General features: G+C 32.9%; 1 protein-coding gene across 3 annotated transcripts in view; it reads right to left on the reverse strand.

Moving 5' to 3' along the window:
• Positions 1-22,261, reverse strand: part of RTKN2 (rhotekin 2) — a 79,933-nt gene that overhangs the window by 45,519 nt on the left and 12,153 nt on the right. For all 3 annotated transcript variants that reach the window (XR_004626127.1, XM_034662571.1, XM_002915104.3), the window contains exons 3-6: positions 14,505-14,563; positions 9,133-9,186; positions 7,468-7,585; positions 4,599-4,793 (exon numbers count right to left, since the gene is read on the reverse strand). Coding sequence is in view for 2 of the 3 variants with exons in the window: in XM_034662571.1 (XP_034518462.1) it covers positions 4,599-4,793; positions 7,468-7,585; positions 9,133-9,186; positions 14,505-14,563 (426 nt within the window). In the remaining variant the exon portion in view is untranslated. The remainder of the gene's footprint in view (positions 1-4,598; positions 4,794-7,467; positions 7,586-9,132; positions 9,187-14,504; positions 14,564-22,261) is intronic.

The raw sequence follows: 22,261 nt of genomic DNA on the forward strand, positions 1-22,261 counted from the left end.
ATATTGAGTTCCCAACAGTTTAATCAGCTACATTTTTTTTTTATCAAATAGACCAATTGTTATAACTTTGGGGGGGGGGAGATTGGTCCAAAAATGTTATGAAAAAATGACTACTTTAAATGGTAGTCTAAAGAACTTTTGTCAGAAAGAATAGCTGTATTTGGTCACATGCCATATTACTAGAGAAGATATATACAACCCAAATTTGATCTTTTATGCCCATTTTGGTTAAAAATTAAAAGCTGTAATGGGAATCTTCTCACTGAACTAGATCACTATTAAAGAGACAAAACTGGTCCCCTTATACATTCTGATCACTAGTGCTATTCTCAAACTCCTATCATGGTGCTAAAGCTGTCAATAGAGTCGTCCTGGGCTATTAATTTAACCTAGTATATGCTGGATTCATACCTGAAGCTCAGCAGAATACAGGTATTAGCAGAACATGATTCAGTGAAATGTAAGAGATTTTACTCTGCCTTTGACCAACTTTAATTGGTATATAATAAGCAAATGGCATGCAAATTGCATGGGGAATGTTCGTAAAGAAAATTAGTGTTTGGATTCAGGTGTAAACCAAGAAGAATAACAAATCTAAATAGAGTGAACACCTGAAGACAAATATGTTAGTCATTATTGAAGAGAACTTAATTAATACCAGCGAGTCTGGGTGGCTCAGCCGATGAAGCATCTGCCTTTGGCTCAAGTCATGATCCCAGGGTCCTACGATGGAGCCCTGTGTCTGGCTCCCTGCTCAAAGGAGAGTCTGCTTCTCCCTCTGGCCCTCTCCCTCACCCCCTGCTTGTGTGCTCTCTCTCACTCTCAAATAAATAAATAAAATCTAAAAAAAAAAAAAAGAACTTAATACCAATAATATTATGCTCAAAAATTCCTCCAGGCTTCAAAAGAGGAATATTGGTTAAATGTAAGTTCTAACATCACTTAGATTATCTTTTAGGAAATTATAAACAATGGTTTTAAATTTTAAAATAACTGTCTATATTTTATAATCCTATGTTGTTTTTAAATTGCAATGCTTTACATGAGTTTGAAAAAAAAGTTAAGGAAAAGCACTAGTCTCAGACGGTAAAAATAGTAACAATAATGGAAAGAGCTACAATTATTAAATACCCACTATATTTTCATTTTTTTTCAATTATTAATTTTTGAGGAAACTCCATACTGTTTTCCATAGTGGTTGAACCAATTTACATTTCCACCAACAGTGCGCAAGGGTTCCTCCTTTCTCCACATGCTCACCATTTCTTATTTTTTTGATAACAGTCATTTTAACAGGTATGAGGTGATATCTTACTGTGGTTTTGATTTGCATTTCCCTGATGATTTTTGATGCTGACCATCTTTTCATGTTTCTGTTGGCCATCTGTATGTCTTCTTTGGAATAATGTCTATTCAGATCCTCTACCTATATTCTAATTGGATTTCTTTTTTTTGCTATTAAGTTCTAAGAGTTCTTTATGTATATGGATATTAACCTCTTAACAGATAAATTATTTGAAACTATCTCGTCTCATTCAGTAGGCTGCCTGTTCATTTTGTTGATGATTTCCTTCATTGTGCAAAAGCTTTTTAGTTTGATATAACAATTCCACTACTGGAATTTATCCGAAGAAAATGAAAACATTAATTCAAAAAGGTGTATGCATCCCTATGTTCACTGTAGCATTATTTATAATAATCAAGATATGTTAACAATCTAAGTACCCACCAGTGGATGAATAAAGAAGATGTGGTGTATTTATATAATGGATGGCCAGCCAGCCATAAAAAAGAATGAAGTCATGCCTTTTGCAACAACATGGATGGACCTTGAGGAGATTATGCTAAGTGAAATAAGTCAGACAGAAAAAGATAAATACCATATGATTACCCTTATAAGTGGAATTAAAAAACAAAACAAACAAATAAAATTAATAAATATAGAGAACAGATCGGTGCCTGTCAGAGGGGAGGTATATTGGGGGGCTGGCAAAATAGGCGAAGAGGATCAAGAGGTACAAACTTCCAGTTATAAAATAAGTCATGAGGATGTAATTTATAACATGGTGACTACAGTCAATCATATTGTATTAAATATTTGAAAGCTGCTAAGAGTGTAAATCTTAAAAGTTCTCATTACAAGAAAAAAAATCTTTACCTTGGTATGATGAACTAGTTACAAGGCAGTAACTAGACTTATTGTAGTGATCATTTCTCAGTGTAAACAAAATTGAATCATTATGTTGTACACCTGAAGCTAATATTTTATATGCAAATTAACCTGCTCTGGGGTCACACAAATAATGCATGACAGAATAAAAAATTAAGAATTCACTGCCAAACAACAAGGTTTAAAATGAGGCTGGAGACCCACTCCACCCCCCCCCTTTTTTTTACGAGCTTTAAGGTGTATGAAACCCTAGAAATGTCTCTAAGGAGGCTCCAAATAAAGGATTGTGTCTAAGCATCCTTACCTCTCATGTGAGAAAACCGAGACCCAGGAAATAATGTAACTTCTCCAGGACATTACTGGTCTTATCATTGTTTGAATACAGCAAAATAAATTTTGCTGCTTAAAAAAGTTTTAAAAACTACTGAACTCAATGGAAAATTCTCGACATATCTTAATCTAGAAAAGTTTTAAGAAGGCCTTAATTCTAAAGAATAAATTAAAATGGTCCCTTACCTACTTTTCAATGACATTTATATGAGGAAATACTTAACATCTTCTGTGATTATTTTTCAGTGGAAAATGAGGGGAAAAAACCCCATCCAATGGATCATGACATCAACTTATGACTCATAAACTGCATTTTTAAAAACTAAAAATAGAATAAAAAAGTCTGATCACTGTATTATAAATAGCTAGGGCTAAGTATTGCTTCATGAAATCTATCTGTTTATGCTGTTGTACATTTAGCCATGATGTAAAATGTACTTCTTAGCATAGGCCTCAATCAAGAGACTGAAATCTACAATGCTAGAATGCCAAGACATTTTCCATATGTAATGTATCTGACACGAAAAGAGTTATATAATTATGTTTTGATGATTGACATTTCCAGGGTCTATATACCTGAAATATTTTGCTTTTGGTAATCATAGTAAAGTTATCGACATGCTGAAGAGCCAACTCTACCAGGACATGCAAAGAAATTCTGAGAATGTAGACTGATCAACAGTTTTCCCAAGAAACATAAACATAAAATATTTGTGAAGTAACAAATACAATGTTTAAAGAAAGTGTCTGAAAGAAACCAGGGCTCCTTGAAGAAATAGTGACTCCAAGTCTGGGCAGAAAAATACAAGATGAATGTGGAACATCTTGTGTCAAGAGCAAAGAAGCTATCAAGAGATTAGGTTATGTCAAAAACTGCAGGAATCAGCTGAAAAGTTTCCCCCAATCAAAGATGGGACAACTTGGCTTCAAAGAGAATAATAACTGTAATAGAATGAAACACAAACATATACAAAGATTCAAGAGTTCAAATATAAGAAAACATTGATTACCTCCATGGTTGCTAGGATATCAACTCATTAGTCTAAAATTGGGTAAATAAAAGAATCTAGCATTTTTTCTCCCTTTCCTCCATCAAATTTTTTCCTATTTCTATCCACAGTTCATGAAGGAAAGTTCTTCTTTGAGAAAGTTTAAAAAAAAATGCATGACAAATTTAGAAAGTCGCCAAATTATAATTCCAAATGAAATAATTTTCAGCAATAGCTGCCAAAACCATGAGATAAAACATTGACAGGCAATTTTATAATGGATGAATTAGGCTGGCAACACCTGAACCCACTGATCAATTTTAACCTAACTATAAGTGGGAGACCGTAGGAAGTACCCATAATCAATGTGAAATATTACTGCCTAAAAAAGAACCTGAATCAAATCAGTCTTCTAGATCTAACTACCGTAGGAAACACAGGGGATAGAAAAAGATGTTTAAAAAGACAAAGATGCAATTAGCTGAATTTAAAATATGGGAAATTCTACAAGATCTGATTTCTTCAACAAACAATGGCAAGAAAAAAGTAGACAGGAAATCATTAAAGATTAAAAGAAACTTAAAAGACTCACTTAAATGCAACACTGTAGACCTTATTTGGATCCTGATTTGCACAAATTGCAAGAGGACATTTTCATAATTGGGGCAATTTGAATACAGACTGGATATCAGATGATATTAGGGACTTATTTTTTTTTTTATTAGACATGGTAACAATAGTGAGGTTTTGTTATACAGAGAAAAAATATTTTTTAAAATCTGTAAGAATAGTGCATGACATATATAGAAATCCAGTTAGTAGACTGACAAGCAGCAAACACTATGACAGATAGTCCCTCTTCAAGAAAAATATTGCAGCTTTGTAGTAGGTTCTGAAATTCCAAATCACTAAAACACACTGTCCTCCAACTTCCTACTTTCAAAGGAAGGTATTAAGGATACCTAGACTGGGTAAATGTCAGTTTTGTTTCTGCTTCAGGATGTTTTTCCCATTTAAAATGCAAATTTATACTCCACATACAATACTTTAAAATGTCACAAATATATAATAATACTATGTCACTATAAATGTTGTATTAAAAAACTTACAAAATAGCAGAACTGTAGGATGAGCATGTTTCATGATCTTCTTGGTGCACCAAATTTATTTTCTTCCCTGTAGCTTTACTTATAGATGTCTTCAGTTTCTTAGCTAGTTTTTTTGGTGTGTTGGTTATAGAAGATTCTTCTGTACAGCAGCTATATACCTCCACCTTTATCTGAAAGTCTGGCCCAGCTTCATTACTAAAATCGAGAGCATTCATGATGTTAGAAACTGAACTCAGTAGAAAATAAAACTGGAACATCCTTTGGTGTTTTCATAACAAATCACAATTTGAAACAGGTTTATGTTAATATATGTTAATGAGACAGAATCTCCCTGTGTTTGTTTAGTATCTAAATGACCTGAGACAGTCACTGCAACTTCCAGGGCTACCAGCTTCTAAAGTAGGGCCGTGTGAACACAATGCGATCAAAACATGTAGGCACAGTCCTAAAGAAATCGGATAATATGCCCCGGTCATCTTGTTGCCAATGCTATTTTCCTGTTGTCACATCTTCAGTTATACTTATTTGTAAGGTATTTACATAATATGTGTGATTTCCTGAAATAACTATTCCTCCAAAAGGAAAAGACTTAAAAACCAAAGAAGGAAAGAAAACAGAGAAGTTTTCTTCTGCTGAAAACTTTAGTGTTCATTTCTTTTTCATAAAGAGTCACAGTCCAATCACCACTATATCCTCCCCACCCCACCTTTCTACCCAATAACTCTAAAATAACATTGCACTGTTTGGTTATCTAGGGAAAAACAAACCCACAAGCAAGAAACAATACAAAGAGCTATATACTGCAAGGCAGGAACTCCTTGAGGGGGAGTGATGGCTTGGTAACCTCTATATTCTTTTTTTTTTTTAATAATTTTTATTTTGTTATATCAGTCACCATACAGTACATCCCCAGTTTTTGATGCAATGTTCCATGATTCATTATTTGCATATAACACCCAGTGCACCATGCATTATGTGCCCTCCCTAATGCCCATCACCAGCCTATCCCAATCCCCCACCCCTCTCCCCTCTGAAGCCCTCAGTTTGTTTCTCAGAGTCCACAGCCTCTCATGGTTCATTCCCCCTTCTGTTTACCCCCCCTTCATTCTTCCCTTCCAGATCCTATCCAATCTTTGATCTTCTAAGAGGTACTCGATACCACCCATATTCAAAAGTTCTGCACTTTTAGCAAATGCTAAGTTTGGCTTTGTCCCTTTTCGGACACAACAAACTACCTTCACCATAAAAGATTGTGGTGGTGTTACTAACAATAAAATTTACTTAAAACCACAAGAGAGGTCCATCAGCAGATGTTGCCTTAGATGGAAGATCCATCAGTCTCAGAGATTTTAAATGGGCAATCTATACTTTGGATACATCCAACGAATAACTCCCAGATATTTTTATAGTTTACTTGGCAACCTTTAAACATACAGTATTCTTGGTAATGACTAACAAATGTCAATATTTAGAGAAAAACCAGAGATTCATAAATATTGAATACTTATTAAAAACAATCATAACAAAAGCACATTTTTAAACAACATTTAGAACATTTGTCAGCAGTTATTTTTGGAACAATTTAAAATATTTACAGAATTTTTAAAAAATTATAAATCATGTGGTGTCTTCCCAAATAACTTGCATTGTTCTCTCAATGAAAAAAGTTACTATTTTGTCTTTGTGGTAAAAACAAACAATAGCAAAGTGATGGAAGAAAAGAGCCCATTAACAGGACAGTTTTGGTAGAAAAAAATGCACTAGCAAAAGTTGATTACTGAAATAAAGGTAGTTAGATAACCAAGGAAAATTATTTTTGTAGTCTTAATTATGTAAGCATTTGGTGATATTTTGAGGACCCTAAATAAATTCTTTTGGTTCAGTAGTTTGTAAGAAGGCCTGCACAACAGCTAATAACTCAGAACAATGCATTTTATTTTTCTGTGCTACACAATTATTTATGGGATACTGGACAGAAGCCACAAAACATGGTTTGCAATAGTTTTTCTAATGTTATGTGAGTGGCAAAACTACTCTCCAATCTCAACTGTTTAGTTCCATAGCTGAAAATGGCAAAAACCATGTACACTCAATTTTATTTTAATAGTTAAGTAGCTATTAATATTTAGATACAAAGACAGTGTTTTTGAAACCCTGAAAGAAATACAAATCACACACTGATTTAGGCCAATAGAACCTCTGAAAGAGGCCAGGAAAAACTTATGTTAGTTAAAAATGATTTCTATGGCTACCTGAGGAGTTCCTTCTGGTTCTGTATTATGACCACAATAAAATGAGCCTGTAAAAGAGCAGGGGCAATAAAAACAGCCCTAAGGATCACCCAATTTTTTATTGTTTTGGAGTACATGAAAGAAGTACACTATAACAAAAAGAACATCTCGAAATTTTACCAAAGAGATTTCCCTATGGTACATATTTCAGGACTATCTTATAAATAAAGTTGTTATAACTATTATAGCATTTCTGTAACTAAATATCCTATATGAGATGTAACAACCTGTTTTATGCCCAAACTCACTCTATATAAAATAATGTTATAACGAGATTCCATTGTATTCATAGTTTGGTTAATAATGAAATTATACACGTTTATAAAAATTAATAAAAATTTATCATATCGAATGAATCAAATATTTACTACTAACATTACATGATCTCCACTTTATTTTACATAGAAAAAATTCAAATGCAAAAATGGGCTTCTTCTGAATAAAGTAATTTTGAAAATCAATTTAAACATTTAAAGATCTTAATGCTTCAAAAATAATCCAAAACACAATAATTTTGCCTTCCTTTAAAGGTAGAATTTTAAATTGTTCTCAGTCTTTGAAGATTTAAACATACTTACAATATAGTTACATTTTCAAAACATAGATCTGTGATTGTTTTATCCACAATCACCATGTCAGTATCAAAAACTTCAGCTCCCATTTTGAATAAACAGAAAATGGCATACTGCTGTGATCCTAGGGGAAAAAAGTGCTCCATGAGATGAATCATGCCTGTATCATGTTAAAATCTACTTGAAAATGACAAATTAGCTCAAATATTTGTTAACAGATTCTTACTTTCATATATGTTACACTGTAATTGTTAGCTTTTTATAGGGACTGCTCTGTCAGTATATGTTAACACCTTTCCCAACCAGAACAAAGTAATTAAACCAAGGATTATCAAAAAATAAAGCTGAAAATATAGGCCTCTCAGCACCCTAAAGTAAGCACCACATTCACAAATTTTATTCCTAGAAAACTCTTTAGTCTTTCATTAATAGCCAATTTATTATTGTATATATACTATTACCTCTGTCATTTTGGTTTCGAAGTCTACATAAGAAGAAGTTTTCTATTATAAGAGGTTAGGGGCAGGCATGTTAACAACAGAAAAACATTTTCCACCAAACTGACAGCAAGCGAGGAAACCACAAAAACAATAAACAGCAGACATGCAAACACAAAAAACATAGCTGCTGAGCCTTTTAATTTGGTGATGTCTTTTAAAAGTATTGGGTGATTAAAGGGCTAAAACCTCATTATAGAGAAAATGTACCTCTTCAGAAAAACTTATTCTCTATAGTAATCAGAAAGATATGCTTAATCCTCACATGTATTCCTTTGTAAAGTAAATCATATTTCCTAATTGAATAACAAATATACTAACTTGATTTTGGATTCTTCATATAAAACTAATTATGCTCAATATGATTCAGTTTTTAAACTAAGAGGAACAAAGCTATCACAATAGACAAGAAAGATAAAGGATTATCATATCTTTTCCGCTTTGCCTCTAACAGCTAGAAATCATTTGAGGTTAATTTCTATGACCTAAGCAATACATGGATTTGTGAACACTATATAAAGCCATAAAATGCTGAAGGGGAAAAAAATCAGATCAAGCTAAAAAATTTTTCCCTCTTACATCCTGTTAAATAATCTGAAGTAACAAAACAAGAGAGAAAAGATCGCCCAGATTCTGGTCAAAAAGAAATCCTGCCTTGGGCGCCTGGGTGGCTCAGTTGTTAAGCGTCTGCCTTTGGCTCAGGTCATGATCCAGGGTGCTGGGATCGAGCCCCGCATCGCATTGGGCTCCCTGCTCAGCAGGAAGCCTGCTTCTCCCTCTTCCACTCCCCCTCCTGGTGTTCCCTCTCTCGCGGTGTCTCTCTCTGTCCAATAAATAAATAAAATCTTAAAAAAAAAAAAAATCCTGCCCTTACCTTTATTCCTTAAACATTTTCTTTTGTTGTACACTTCCCTTCCCCACAACCTGTTACAGTGTTTGCATAGTTTCCAATCAACAACTAAAAGTACATTAGATAGGCATTATCTTAATTAGTATCAAGCAATTACAACATATTTGTACTAAAAAAAGGAAAAACACAGTTCAGCAAGATACTACTTATTCTGCCAAATGACATCAATTTATTTCAGTGTGGAAGCAGCTTTTTCTCCCAATAATCACAAATTTACTATACCCTAAAGAAAACATTTCAAATATAAATGAAAATTGTACATACGTTCCTTATTGCTGAAGTGATCAGAGTCTTTCCACATAAGTGGTATTCGAATATCTATGAAGGAGGGGAAAAAGACATGACAAGTAATAATCTTAATAAATTTCATTTCTTAGAGTGAAATGAACCTCTGAATTCCATAATGGAGTCTGACCATTAAAGCCAACATAAAATTTATTATTTAAATATTTTAACACAGGCAATATTTTCTCAAAAATAGCTTAGACTAGGAATATAAAATCTGTTATAGTTATTTAAATAATTTACTAAAAAGCCTACCAGCTATTGCTCAAGAAATTATTAAGTAAGGTCTGTAATAAGCTTATGCCATAACATTTTCATTTTGTGATTTATGTTTTTGAAATAGATGAAATAGTTGAATTTCTATTTTGGGTAAGCAGTAGCAACAAACGTAGTTAAATACATTTCAAAATAATAAAATAGTAGGTAGAAAGGATGTCAGGACTTCCACTATGCAAACTTTAAAGATGAAAAAAATTAAGCTACTTGTCTAAGATCATCGTTCATGATAAACAGATCCAAACTCTTTCCATTAAGGAGATTTAACTTGTCTATGAAAGAATTTGCAGATCTTTGTATATTCATGTTACAAACTATGGCATGCTCCTTAAATAAAACTAAAAAGAGTTATGCATTCCTTCTTTAAGACCAAGAAAAGGACATATGTTCTAAAAGTGATCAAAATGTATTTTCTCTCATTCACACATTCTTCAAACCTTAAAGTAATTGTGTTAACGATCCTTATTCCAGATGTTAATCTAGACCTTTGACACAGTCAAAATTTTTCCTGCCTAGTTTCCTCCATTCTTCCCTTTATTTTTAATACTAGATTAACAATTTTCCTGTGACATTCTAATGGTATCTATATATTTTCAAAGAGAATCAAAGTTCTACCAAGTAGATTAAGATGTATGAATTAGGGGCACCTGGGTGGCTCAGTCATTAAGCGTCTGCCTTCGGCTCAGGGCGTGATCCCGGTGTTCTGGGATCGGGCCCCACATCAGGTTCCTCTGCTGGGAGCCTGCTTCTTCCTCTCCCACTCCCCCTGCTTGTGTTCCCTCTCTCACTGACTGTCTCTCTCTCTCTGTCAAATAAATAAATAAAATCTTTAAAAAAATAAGATGTATGCTTTACAAATCTTTATAAACATAAACTGCTTGGCTACATTTATGTTGTGTTTCACTTTAAGTCCTATGATCCTTTGTCTACACTTCCATTTGTTTAGAATCCTTTTTAAGGTTCTTAATGCCTATTTCCAATTTCCTTTCTAGAAAAGCTTTATAATATTCCTTCATCCTTACCCTATCCAACCAGGTATGTCTGTATGAGTGCTCTTGCCACAGCTGCCTTAGCAGTTTTGATAAAAAAAAAATATTACTTATTGGGCTCTCTCCATGTGCCCAGCTAAACACTTTATATACATCTCATCTAACCATAATTTAAAAAAATATTTACTAATTTAATAGCCAATTGACAAGACTTGTTTAGATTTGCATTTTCTTAATTAACAAGAAAAATGTTAATATATTTATCAGCCAGTTCAGTGAATGTTTGTATCCATGACCCACTTTTCTTTTCTTTTTTTTTTAAGATTTTATTTATTTATTTGACAGAGATAGAGACAGCCAGCGATAGAGGGAACACAAGCAGGGGGAGTGGGAGAGGAAGAAGCAGGCTCATAGCAGAGGAGCCTGACGTGGGGCTCGATCCCATAACGCCAGGATCACACCCTGAGCCGAAGGCAGACGCTTAACCGCTGTGCCACCCAGGCGCCCCTCACTTTTCTTTTTTTAACATACTGTTTATGCTTTGTACTTTTGAAAGTTAATTATTTAATCTATGTGAAAATTATTTGATCTATGTATATGAGGTAAAAACATAAATATTCTTCTTATAAAAATAATTGTTTCAGTTCCATTTATTTATCTAATAGGCCTTCCCTTCCTCACTGATTTAATGATTCAACGGATCTTTATTATATATGCCATTCTGAGCAAGTATCTGTCCTTTGGCTATATGCTTTACAGAACTAATTGAATCATTTAACAGTTACTGTCTATCCTAATAGCAATACCATACTATTATAACTACTGAATCTTTACAGTATACATTACCATTTGCTAGAAATATATCCTTCCAAAATGTCTTATTCTCAATTGCTAATTTATGTGAATTTTAGAAATATATTGTCCAAAGTCCCCCTCTAAAATGCTTTATTAGAATTCTATTATCCAAATTAATTTGAGAACTGATAACTTTATAATATTCTGTCAATATATACAGTAGCACAATACAGTTACCCTTACATTGTTATTAAGGTTATTCTTGGGCTATTTAATATTTTTGGTTTTTGTTGTTTTTTTTTGTAAAAGAGATCTTTTTGCCGTATTTTCTAACCAGATATTGTTGGTTTTGAGAGCAGCTTACCACTTTTTGTATATTTACCTTGAATCTAGCCACTTCTACTGACTTCTTTTATTAGTTCAAATAGTGTTTCGGTAAATTTTCTTAGAATTTCTAGGTCTGCAATCTATTATTTTAAAATAGCATTCAGTTTCTCTATTTCTTTTCAGTAGTTTCATCTTTCATTCTTGCTATTTTACTTAAAATTGCTTAAATTGTGTCAAAATTATATTGATATAAGAGACATTTTTACTTTGTCCTTGATTTTAATGGGATTGCCTTTATTGTTTTATAATTATGACTTGGCTGATACACTGTCAAAGAGCCTGCTTCTTGCATGACCACAGTTGCTGACTCATTTCATTTCACAACTGTTCTTGTTCACAGCTGTTCTTGTCCTATTAGGGTGGTATTAACTATTTACACTATCTTGGGAGGCACATGAACCCTAACATCCTCTGCTAGACACCAATAACCTATGGGTCAGTCTTGCCTTTTCCCATGCCTAGCTACATCAAATCCTCAAGAGAAAGCACACATTTCTTATCTATTTCCCAGGTGGTCAGGTACTGTTCAGATGACAAAGGATGTGTAACCCACCAACTATGATTTTTAATTCAGCTTCAGATAGTAGAAATTCCTTCCAGATTCTTGCAAATGGTTGACTCAGTTTTAGCTGACAGTGCTCTTACCTTTGTCTCTTTTTATGTCTTCACTGACACTTTTATGATAAACAGAAAGAGACATACATAATACAATGGCTAACTTGATGCTGTCAACTCCTGAAAGTCTATCAATTTCAAAAGTAAAAACTGAGGCACTTTATGAACTGATTTGGCTTTAGATATTGAATTAGTAGTCAATGAATAAGCTGAGACAATTGCCACAAAACAATTATTTGATATTTAGTAAGAATGATCAGGATATACCTGAATTTTCTTTTTATTTTTATAAGGATCTGGCCATGAGTGGTGAAGCTGGAAATGGAAAACCCAGGTATCACCTGGTAATCAATGTAATCTCAGAACATTAGGAAGATTTGTTGCAAATACTCATTTCATCAAAAAAAAAGTCTTCCCAATTTCAAAAGAAAATGGATTTATAAAGGTGAATTAGTTTTTAATCTTCTTTGTTTTTATTTTTTACAAATACACAGACAAGATATAATTAAGTAGAAGAAAGATGAAGAGAAATTACATATATATCCCATTTTCTGAGGTTTCAGTGACTTAAGCTAATTTAAAATTATCTTTTGGAAAGAAGGAAAACATGCAGAAATAAGTTTAATTTCTACACTTGAGTATTTGTGGTCAGGAAAAGAGTTTTTTTCTCTTTTTTTAAATGCTTTTACTTAAGTACTCTTCTAGATGTGCAGTAAATGTTAACATCATGAATTGCTGTAGCAAATAAACTATTATGTCAATAGATGTTAACTCTATCATGTCATTTTAGTCTTCAACAACAATTTAACACATCTCACTTGTGTACTTAGTGGCACTAAATCAGAAACAAGAAATGGAGGATTATGTTTAAGTATTTTTAGAAAATCTCCCTTAAAGATTTCAAATATTTTATTTATTCACATTGAAATGTATTGAACATAGTGTACAACTACTATGTAAAAGTACTGTGTTTGGCATCAAAAGCATATAAGGAGGAATAAGACATGTTTTATCCCAGTCTTATAATTGGAAAGATGAAAACATGAATATAAATAACTATAAAACAAGCAACAGATTTTGTATAGTTCAGTTATTTTTCTGAAGAATTTTTTGCTGAGGGCAATTCCTATGATTTAGGACAATTACATCCTGTAAAATTCAGATCTATCCTTCCTGCATGAGAATTTTGTTTATCCATAAAGACATTTCTAAAAACAGTTCCTTGGGCAAGAGAGCCTGAAATGCAGCAGCATGTTCCCTGGAGCTAAGAGAACAAGGCCAATGAAACAAGCTAGTTATGACTTAAGGGCTGTTGTTCCCCAAATGTACTGATGAGATAATATTTGTAAAAGGTACATTATCTAACTAGTGTACACGAGTCAGCCTGTGTTCACTTCAATCTGTGGCATCTCCAAGCCACTGTCTAGTTTCCTTAACACTTTGGAGAAACTGAGACAGCACAGCGTAAGTGCCATCTAGTGGTAAAGGGTCTCCTATCTGCATTAGGAATTCAAAGAAAGAAAACATCATTTCCAGCTGGAATGATAACAGTGAAGGCTTTATAGATGAGCAAACAGATCCTGAAGATAATATAGTTATTTCAAGAGCTAATTGGGTGTCAGAAGCAGGCAGTGTATTGACAGAACAGGGAAAGAAAAGTCTGGCTAAGCAGACAGTTTATGAACAGGAGTAGAAGATATGGCTAGAAAAATAGTTGGGTCAGAATGGAAAACTCTTGGGGGGGAAAGTTTAGTTTTTATCCTATGGAAAACAAGACGCAGTCATCCATTCAGTCAATATCCAATGAGCAATTACTATGTGTAAGCACTGTGTTGGCTTCAGGGTATACAATGATGAACAAAACAAACATATTTCCAACCCTCATGGAACTGCTAGCCTGGACAAACATTAGAAATGTTATTGAAACTTCTGAGCAGAAAACGAATGGAGAGTCAAAGATTTGAGTTTGTAGCCCAGCTCAACCATTTACAGGAAGTCATTTAACCTCTGAGTCTAGAAAAAGAGAACTATCTTACCTTTTCACAAAACTGCACTGAAGAGAAAACTGCATACAATATATAATACATACGAAATAGCTTTCTCAAACTGTAAAATCTTACATTAATGTACAGCATAATGATGAAAACAGTGTTTTAGTACAAATATAGAGATATGCAAAATAAAACGAAGGAAAAGAATGGACACGGGGAATTAAAACGCCACCAATTCTAAGAAGGTACTTAATAGAATTTATTCAGCATTATAAAAAATAATCCAGCTGTAGCATACCTGATATGGCGATCTTTCCTTTACATGCTGTTCGTTCTTTACTTTCAAAATTGACATCACTGTCAAAAGGAAAAAAACCTAATGAAAAAAAGATCTCTTCTAATAAGCAATGTTTTAACAACCTTTCACAAATGCCTAAATATTAAAAACAGACACATATGCATGCATAATAATGACTTCCAGTTAACATAAACTACTTCACTCAAACTTCATGATGTTTAGTCAACAGCTAGCTGCCTTTAAGAGAAATATATAGAGGTACTCTCTTCCATTTTTCATATAAGCTTTACATTCCCTGATGATTATATACTGGCTTACCCTACAATGAAAACCTTCTATTAACACTTATTTATAAGCAAGATGTGCCATATTTCTCCAGGTCCCAGGAAGCATAATACCTCGGATCACCATTTCATAAACTACATTTCTAGCTTACCAGATTACAGTTAGCTAAAAAAGCTAAAGAGCTTCTCAACCATGAACTTGCTGCTCAGGAGTATTTTATCCTTATAAAAACCTAACAAATATCAAAAAATGTATTCCCTGCTATATATTTATATGCAGTAATATCATATATCATTCTTTGAAACTCAAAAAAACTATATACTAAAACAATAAATGAACTCAAGCACTAAAGGAAGGGAGTGGCTCTGCAGAGAGAATAAAATATGGAGTAAAACTGTCATGATGATAGAAAAAAGTCTCAAATAAAATTCTTGGTATATAAGACACTCCCAGATCTGACTTTGGAATATACAATTACCATAAAAAAAAATTCAAAATAGTTATCTCCTGGTAAATCAAATCAATACCACCCTTGAATATTTTTCCAATATCTTATTTCTTAATATCCCACATTTAGAAATTAACATTGCGTTTCTGGATCACTATTTCCAAGAGTATTCTGCTTTGTACTTTTTTTGGGGGGGTCTCCACCACTTAATTTCGTTAGCTAATTAACTACTGGTTAATTTAATTAGGTACTTCAAATAATGTGATAAGATAAAAACTTTTCATCTGAATACCGTTTGATTCTAAGCTTTTGGAGAAAGATTGGGTGGGATTCTGAAGTGTAACTAATTTTCAGAAGAGTATGACACCATCTCATTGCATTTCAGTAGGCATGTTAAAAAGATTGCATAGATATTCTTTAACATACATTAGAATTTGAAGACAATATATCAGTCTACTTCTCTTACTCTCTTACTGGATTAAGCACATAAACATTTTATGTAAAATATATTCCATATGAGCTGAAATAATATACTGATGTACTTAAGTTGATGAATTTACGTAAGACATGTATATAGTATTTATAGAACTACATGTGATGTATAACTAAAGTAATGTAGTAGACTTAAAGCCATAAATTTCTCAGGACCTATCTAATTACTTTGTGGTCACATTAGTATTTAAGTTAAAACAGGGAATTCACTAAGTAAAAAATAAAAGTACTCATTGATTATTTAATGTTTCAATGAATCATAAATTTTAAAAGAGTCAAGTTCAATATTTTATACTCTAGTTTGTCATGTTGGAGAATATTAGCTTGCTTATTAGTTCATCACAGAGTGAAAACTTCAGTTGAATAGCCTACTATAAGGCACACTAGAAATCAAACACAAATCTCAATTTCCTCGATTTGGTATAAGAAATACAATATATATACAGTTGGCTGGCATTTGTAAGTAATATTTCTAAAAACACCTCCTATATAAGCAATGCATAATATAAATTCCTAAAATACTTATTTCAGTGAAGAAATACAAGAAAACTCTAATATGGTGAGTAACTCAAGTATTATGGAATAGGTCATAGATTATGCTAAATTTGAGATCCATTAGGTATTACTAAATTGGATTAAACGAGAGGCTTTGGCAGGTAAGTGAAATTCTGAAATATAAGAACCACCAAAAGCAAACTTGCTGAAAATTTAGTACCAAAAAAAAAAAAAAAAATTCCCCCAAACGATTCAACCACATGGCAGAGTACAGCTTTCTTCCCTGTAATTATAATTTACTTGCATAGGCACTTCCAGGGCCGGCCAATGAAGTTATTATACATAAATATTATCAAACTATAATATAAATCAATTTAATCATATGATCTTACAGAATAATTAAGTCTGTTTAAAAAAATGAGAGACACACTGAACTAATTCAGCCTCATTTTGCTGAAGCCTGAATTATTTTCAATTCAAATAACTCTTCAAACTGTTATTTAGGGTGCTAAAATGTGATGTTTTTCTAATTAATCCAAATTGACAATAAAATTGTTAAACATTCTCTGTTTAATAATGTGCTACTGTAGCTAATAGTTTGCTACAGTTAAATAAATACTTGTTTGAAAATCTGCAATGTTAATGCCAATTCTAAATGCTACAATTAGAGAGCCAGCCTGAGGAAAAAGCAAATAACCACAAAATTATCCAAACAGAGGCACAGCTAAATAATAGTGTACCTTATTCTTATGAACCCAGTTTAGAGTCTTATTTTGGTGAGACTTATAAATGCTAATTTAAAAGACAGAGATAAAAATATTAAAGACAAACTTTTAATTTTGCTTTATTACTTAATTTCTGCCTGTAGGTAAATAAAATGACCAACAGAGGGTGCCAATCAACCACTTTGTTGCTCAAAAATCTGTATTAAAATTGACTAAGTACAGATTATCCTATTTTACATTTTCAATATGGGAATTTAAAATAGCATTTATTTGCCAAAATTAACAAGGTATAATGAGAAATTGAACAATTACAAAAGTACTGTATATTTTCTTAATGAAGTACTAAGAGAATTCTAATTGGGATTCTATTATTTGGAAGCAGGTTATAAAATCCTTCACTTTTTATGCAAATACGTGAAAACTAAGACATTAAGAAGTGCTTAATGTGGAATTTAAAACATCTTAAATTATGTGGTATAAAATTAATAACTTCCTAAGTATCTTAAATTGGGAAGATGAGATCTCTACTTCAAACCTCGACATAACAAACTCAACAGACACCAAATAATATACAGTTAAAAAATAAAATCAGCAATATCTTTAATATACCATGTTTTATTGTAGAAATAACAGGAGTACACAATTTTCACTTGCCCTCTGTACTTTTCCTTTTTTTAGTTTATTAGTATTTAAGCAAAATATTAAGCAACCGGGTTATAAGAAACTGGCTAATGTGGCATTATTAAAATCACAACTATGTTGAATGATATACATAATTAGGTGCTACAAATGACTTTGACTAATAGTATTTTTACAGAACCAAATAAAGCATTTCAGAAGTTGAGACAAGAGATACATTCACAGGTTGGGATAGGAGAAAAAATTATTGCTAGAATGTAAGCTCTGTAAGCACAAGGACTTTTCTCATCTATTTTGTTCACTGCTGAATCACCAGCACCTGGTATACAGCTCAGTACCTTCTAAGACACTCAATAAATGTTTAGTGAATACTGAGTGAAGTGAAATATATGTGGCCATTTTGATGGAGCAGGAAGTACTTAGTAGATTCAGTCTGAATCTTAGGTCTGACTCTTACCATCAATAACTACTTATGCTAAAGAGTTGCTGTTAACCTCTTAGCCTCAGCATCGTCATCTGTAAAATAGGAGAAATATCTACATACCTCATAGGTACTGAATGAAATAGTTATTTTAAATGTATTCTATGTCATTCTTAGAAATGTTCAAGAAGGGGCTCCTGGGTGGCACAGCGGTTAAGCATCTGCCTTCGGCTCAGGGTGTGATCCCAGCGTTATGGGATCGAGCCCCACGTCAGGATCCTCTGCTATGAGCCTGCTTCTTCCTCTCCCTCTCCCCCTGCTTGTGTTCCCTCTCTCGCTGGCTGTCTCTATATCTGTCGAATAAATAAATAAAATCTTAAAAAAAAAAAAAAAGAAATGTTAAAGAAGTACAAGGATTACTTTGTATTTATATTTTTGGCCTCAGTATTTAACTTGGAGTTTATGTGGAAGAGGCATTAAAACATTTGTTAAAGTGGTCAGAGTATGACTTTCCAGTTTTTGTAAGATAATAGTAGCAAAATCTGAATCTCTTCAAGTATCTTACAAAAGCTTTCAGATCAACAAGGAAACCAAATAAAAACACCTATCCCCATACTTTACAGCATAACTAGAAAACAAAGACTACGACAAACTTCAATTTACATATAAGTGGGGAAATTGACAACTGAATTCATCAAAGCCAGCTCCTGGAGGTCAGGTACCCACTGCAAAACACAATAGCAATTTGTGATCTCTCCTAGAAGAAAAGACAATGGATATAAGACCTCTTGGATACCATAGCACTGGTTCCTAGAGAGTTGAAAGGGATTCCAAAAGAATTCTGGTTCAGAAGTTATTAATCTTATGGAGAAGAAAGACACACAATGGAAGAGATATCCTTTAAATGTTTGGCTATGGAAGAAGAAGGAGAAGAACTAGATGAAGAAGAAGAGGAGGAGGGGGGGGAAGGGGGAGGAGGGAGGGCAATTGAAGTTAAAAGCCTTAAAAACAAAACAGTATCAAAAATTCAGGAAATCTTAAAAAAAAAAAATGAGGACTCCAACTAACCAACATCCCAAAGGCATCATTTATTAAAGAAACTGCTTTTCATTGTTCCAATAATTGAAAACACTCTTGGATAAACAAACAAAAACAAGTAAGCCTCTCTACCCACCCATCATCACTTGGCCCAGGAAAACTCTACATCCTGCATATTTAACTAGGGACCAAAAAAAGGACCCAAACATCCATAGAAAGCTACTATAAAATGAAAGTAGGAGGAGTCAAAATGCTTCAGATGATAAAAATACTCCATCACCCACTCTCCAAAAAACATAAAGTAACAAAAACACGATATTCCAAAATGAATTAAGTGCAGTTAAATAAGCTATTACAAATAAGAAAGATGTGAGGAATCTGAAATTTTTAGATCTCAGACTAGTAAAGGACAAACAATAGGTAAATATACCAAAAAAAAAAAAAGAGAGAGAGAGAGAGAGAGAGAGGTAAGAAGAAAGAAATTGGAAAAAGGAAAATAAAATCATTTCTGAAGTGAAGAGCAAAATACAAAGCGCCCCAAGGATGAAGACATAAAATTGATAGTCATTTAGGGACATAGTAGATGAGACTGAAAAGAGCCAAAAGACAAAAATGAGATGAAGATTTTTTTAAAACATCAAAGAGAAAGTGATAGACATAGAAGACAGCCAAAGAAGATCGAACTTATGTGTAATTGGAGTCCTTAAAAAAGAAAAACAAAATAATGAGACACTTAATGCTTTATTCTAGAACTGTCTGAAAATGAAAGAAATGAATCTACATATTGAAAGAGTCCTAATCGAGCCAAAATGCTCAGCCTTTAAACATACTCCAATAAAATTATCAGACTTTAAGATAGTGAAAAGTATTTTCAGCCTCTAGACAAAAAGACCAAGTCATTTACAAAAGAAAGAAAATGAGACATTAGATTTTTTTGATAACAGGGGAGTGAGGTTTTTAAGAAACTCCAAGAAAGAAAGCATTGGCCAAGGATTTTGTACACAGCCAAGTTGTGTTTTAAGTTCATACACTAAAGAAAAGCACTTTAAACATAAGAGAATATGAAGAAAGCTATACTCACACTGAGAAATCTACTAGGTCATAACCTTTCTCCAAACAAGCGATGATTTTGGAAAGTAAAACAAAAGGACAGGTAGTGAACATTATACATATTCAATAGAGCAAAGACTAAAACAAAGGTGAGACACAAGTACAAGATTAGCATGTGAATATCATCTACTCAACGAAAAGAAAATACAGCCTAGAAAATAATAATAAAACATAATAGAAAAATAGAGAAGAAAAATGGGAAAATACGTTCGTTGATCTCCCCACAGATGATAAGTGAAAACAAAATGATATCATTTAAAGTAGAAAAACAAAATAGTAAAAGCCTAAGTCAGGAGTAAAAAAGAGCAAAAATCATTATAAAGTTACCAGTATAAAGTTTTTTTAAATATAAAGCTCCAGTAACTACTATAACCAATAAAACACTTCTTAAATAAGAAAAAAAAAAAAGAGCAGAGAAGATAAGACCAAATACTAAAAGACAAACCACAATTACAATACACATAAGTTAACATAACATAAAAGAATATGACAAAGCTAAAATCAAATATATCAGTAATATAAATGTAAATAGAAAGGATTTTCAGATGTGCTCATAATATAAAACCCAGCTCTGAGATGAACACAAGAAACACACCTCCAACAAAGTGATTCATAAAAGCTAAAATAAAGAGATGGGCAAAGATAAACCAAACAAATGCAAACACTAAGAAAGCGTGGGTTTATGATCTTGTTGTTAACATCCAACGCCAGAATTCAAGTCTAAAAAAGTACTGTGAGACAACAGCAACGAAAGAACACTAAACAATACTAAAGTTGACAATATGTATGTAACAAGTGCAAAGATACCAAATGTTTCATAACACAGAAAGTACCAGCTATACAAGGGATAAGACAGAAAAACCTTAATAACAAAAATCTCAACCGATCTTTCAGTCCAAGCAGTTCAAGTGGTCAAAAAATAAGCAAGGCTATAGAAGACTTTATTCTTTTTTAAGAGTATGTTTATTTACTTGAAAAAAGAGAGTGAGAGAGAGAATGCACACAGCTGGGGAGAAGCAGAAGGAGAGAGAGAAGCAGGCTCCCCGAGAGCAGGGAGCCTGATCCAGGACTCCATCTCAGGACCCTTGGGATCATCACCTGGGCCAAAGGCAGACACTTAAACAACTAAGCCACCGAGGTAGCCCTATAGAAAACTTCAAGAACAATCAACAACATAGATCTTTTGAACATGTATATTAAACTTTGCATCATGGTAAAAAGAAACATAACTTTAAAAGCCCAAGAAAAAATTGGCTATATCAAGCCAGAAAGAAAATTACAAAATATTCCTTAAAGTAGAAAAAATAAAAATCTGTTTGATCAATATACAAAATGAATTCCTCTTTTGGTAATGTCCTAGTACCTCATATTAGAAAAACTCTACCTCTTCCTCTTCCGTTTCCCACAGAAAACAATATATAATCTGGAAAAACTACTTAAAAAAACAACTACAGGAAAGGACTGGCAAGCAACCAAAAGTAAAATGAAATTAAAGAAGAGTCAACACTATAAGGGAGTGGCACCATAGTATATTCATACAATGGAATACTACTTATCAATAAAGAGGAACAAATCACTAGTTACATAATGACTCCTGAAAGTATTATGCTGAAGGAGAAAACGGAGTACATACTAGACAATTCCATTTATATTAAGTTCTAGAACAGGAAAAACCTATGGTGGAAAAAAAAATCAGTTAACAATCCTTGCCTCTTAGAGTGGGAGGCCGAGGTAGTTGCTACTAATTGAGAGTTGGAGAAAAAGAAACAGGACGTATCCAAGAAGTAGAATTTATTCCAAGGGTTAAAAAAAAATGCAAATTCAAATTAAAAAAATAGATGACTCTGTTTATGAAACTGATAACATAACCATTCAGAAAGAAAAAGATCATTTTCAATAACTTTTAATCATGATCTCCTGTCTATCCACCAGAATGTATACATGTTTGCGTGTACATAGACACACACACAAAGAACTTTCTTTGAATTACATCACAAAAAATAAGATGAATTAGTGGATGAACAGAAGGATGAATTTAGAATAAAGCAAATGTAGTTAAAATATTATTTGTAGAATCTAGGTGGTGGGTATATGAGTCTTCATT

The sequence above is a fragment of the Ailuropoda melanoleuca genome, chromosome 6 (assembly GCF_002007445.2).
Source record: "Ailuropoda melanoleuca isolate Jingjing chromosome 6, ASM200744v2, whole genome shotgun sequence".
NCBI classification, from domain to species: Eukaryota; Metazoa; Chordata; class Mammalia; order Carnivora; family Ursidae; genus Ailuropoda; species Ailuropoda melanoleuca.